General features: G+C 50.8%; 1 protein-coding gene across 1 annotated transcript in view; it reads left to right on the top strand.

The window, feature by feature from the left end:
- ASB18 (ankyrin repeat and SOCS box containing 18) overlaps positions 1-1,337 on the top strand; it is an 11,867-nt gene extending 10,530 nt beyond the window's left edge. The window contains exons 4-5 of the mRNA XM_009320843.1: positions 7-30; positions 891-1,337. Of these exons, the coding sequence (XP_009319118.1) occupies positions 7-30; positions 891-1,076 (210 nt within the window). The 3' untranslated portion in view covers positions 1,077-1,337. The remainder of the gene's footprint in view (positions 1-6; positions 31-890) is intronic.
- The last annotated feature ends 826 nt before the right edge of the window (positions 1,338-2,163 follow it).

Here is a 2,163-nt window from a genome sequence, read left to right as displayed (position 1 = left end):
GCCGAGGACGTGCCAGAGGAGGTGTTTCAGGTGAGACGGCATGGCAGTTTGGAGGGACGGCTGAGCCCCAGGGAGGGGGTTTTATCCAATGAGAGGTTTTTTTTCCCCACCCAAACTTCACTTGCTTGGGGGGGGGAAAGGGGATAGTCCTCAGAGCACCACCACACACCTGCTCCACCTCAGCAGTTTTACATGCCTTTAGTTCCATCAACACCAAAAAACCCATTCCTGGCGCTGGCCCCCAACAAAATACAATCCCAAAATCTGGAAGTGACCCTGGAGCCAGACCGCTGCCCGGCAAGAGCCCGCGCCACTAATTTGATTTTCAAAAAGCTTGTCCCCTGATGTGCAACAGGTACGGGCCAGCCTGCTCTTGAATGATCTTGGATGGCTGCCTTGCCCCCGCAGGACTTCCGTTAGCTTGGCTGCGGGGGACGGCTGCTGAAATGTGTATAAAGCCCTTCAGCACATTCTAGGGGATCGGAGAAATGATTTTTATTCCAAGCCAAGGAAAAGCTGAGGCTGCACAGACCGATCCTGCTTTGTTTCCCCATCTTAGAAACAAGTGGGTCTCTTCTACGTCAGCCCTAAAGCTTTCTGCAGCGATGCTGCTGCCAGTGGGCATGAAAGCATCCTCCCCAAACAGCGCCTGCAATGAGGCTGCGTTTCTTCACGTGTGCTTGTACAGGAGGATTCCTCATCCGGCCTTTGCTTGCAGGAGCCGCGTCAGCACATGGACCCCTAACCCACAGGCAAACATCTCTGATGGGTTTCTTAACCTCCTTCCCCTTAGATCTTCATCTCAAAAGTATCTCTGGGTTGTTTGGCTTAATCAGGAAAAAACTAAAACCAACTGATGCTCATGTTTTCCCTCCCCCCTCTCTTTGCAGCAGCACCGGCTATTCTACGAGTCCTTCTTCCGGCTGACGGGCACAGTCCGGTGCCTGCAACATTTATGCCGCTCCGCCATTCGGAAGAAGTTTGGCAGCAAATGCCATTGCCTTATCCCCTTGCTGCCTGTGCCCAAGCCTTTGCACAATTACCTGCTGCTGGAGCCCGAAGGAGTCGTGCTTTGAAGGGCCGAGAGGAGCCGACCGAGGTCTGCCGTCCAGCCCTCCCTTACCTCGTCGTCCCTCGGTGTAGCGCAGCAGCATCCATTTCTGTCAGCTGAGCAAAGGAGCACCGGTTTTCATGATAGATGGTTGTTTTTCAGGGATTTATAACGTAACTGAAATGTGCTTTTGGCTGTAACTTTGTATAGATTTTTTTTTCTAATTGTGCTTTAAATAGATTATAAAGAGTAATAAAATGATTAGTAGCTGTTACAAGCATACTGCAGATATTAATAATACTCATTATAAAGGATATATGCAAAACAGCAGGGCTCCTCAGGTGTGCAAAGGCAAGGACACACAGCAGATGAGTAAAATTAGCCCACGTGGGCATCAAATATCTTTGGATAGATCTGCCCTGTGAGTGGCACAAGCAGAACTGGGACCAGGCGTGCATCGTGGAAGCTATTAGCAGGATGCAATATCCAGTGGTGTTAATATAGAGCGTAAAATAGACCAAAAATCTATTTTTTGATGTAGAAGTCACCAAGAAAGAGCTGGTTACTCCCCGCAGGACCAGAGGCGGGAGGTGACACAGCCCCCTATTTCTCCCAGCTCCCCGTAGTCCAAGGGATGCACCAGCACCTCCCGTACCCATTGGGCCCATCGCTGCTCCCAGGCTGGCATGCAGAGGGGCTGGAAAGCCTGGTGGCGACCCAAAGTGGAGGACTTTGGGCTTTCATTTCACACAGTGACTTGGCAAAAGGTACCAGGAGGAGCGAGGATTTGTTTTTCCAGACCCTCAGGCTCCCCAGGTTAAATTCTGTTGAACCAAAGCAAGCGCACACACGTGCCCCTTGGAAGAACAGCTGTCCTTATGCTAGCAGCTCTGCCACAGCACTCGCCAAATTGTTCCGCTGCTTAATTACACTATTTTAAAATATATATAAAAATAAATCAGCGTTTTTGCATGTTTGATTGGACTTTGCACCAGCACCCAACACTATTGCGGGTTATACAGCCAACGTGCGCAGGATGCAGGCAGCATCCCTGGCTCCCAGATTCGACGCCCATGGAAATGGGGAGGGAAAGGAAATCCCCCCCCCCCCCC

Source organism: Pygoscelis adeliae, unplaced genomic scaffold (genome assembly GCF_000699105.1).
Source record: "Pygoscelis adeliae isolate BGI_AS28 unplaced genomic scaffold, ASM69910v1 Scaffold63, whole genome shotgun sequence".
NCBI classification, from domain to species: Eukaryota; Metazoa; Chordata; class Aves; order Sphenisciformes; family Spheniscidae; genus Pygoscelis; species Pygoscelis adeliae.
The sequence above is the reverse complement of the archived record's forward strand: the minus strand, read 5'-3'. Positions and strand labels throughout refer to the sequence as shown.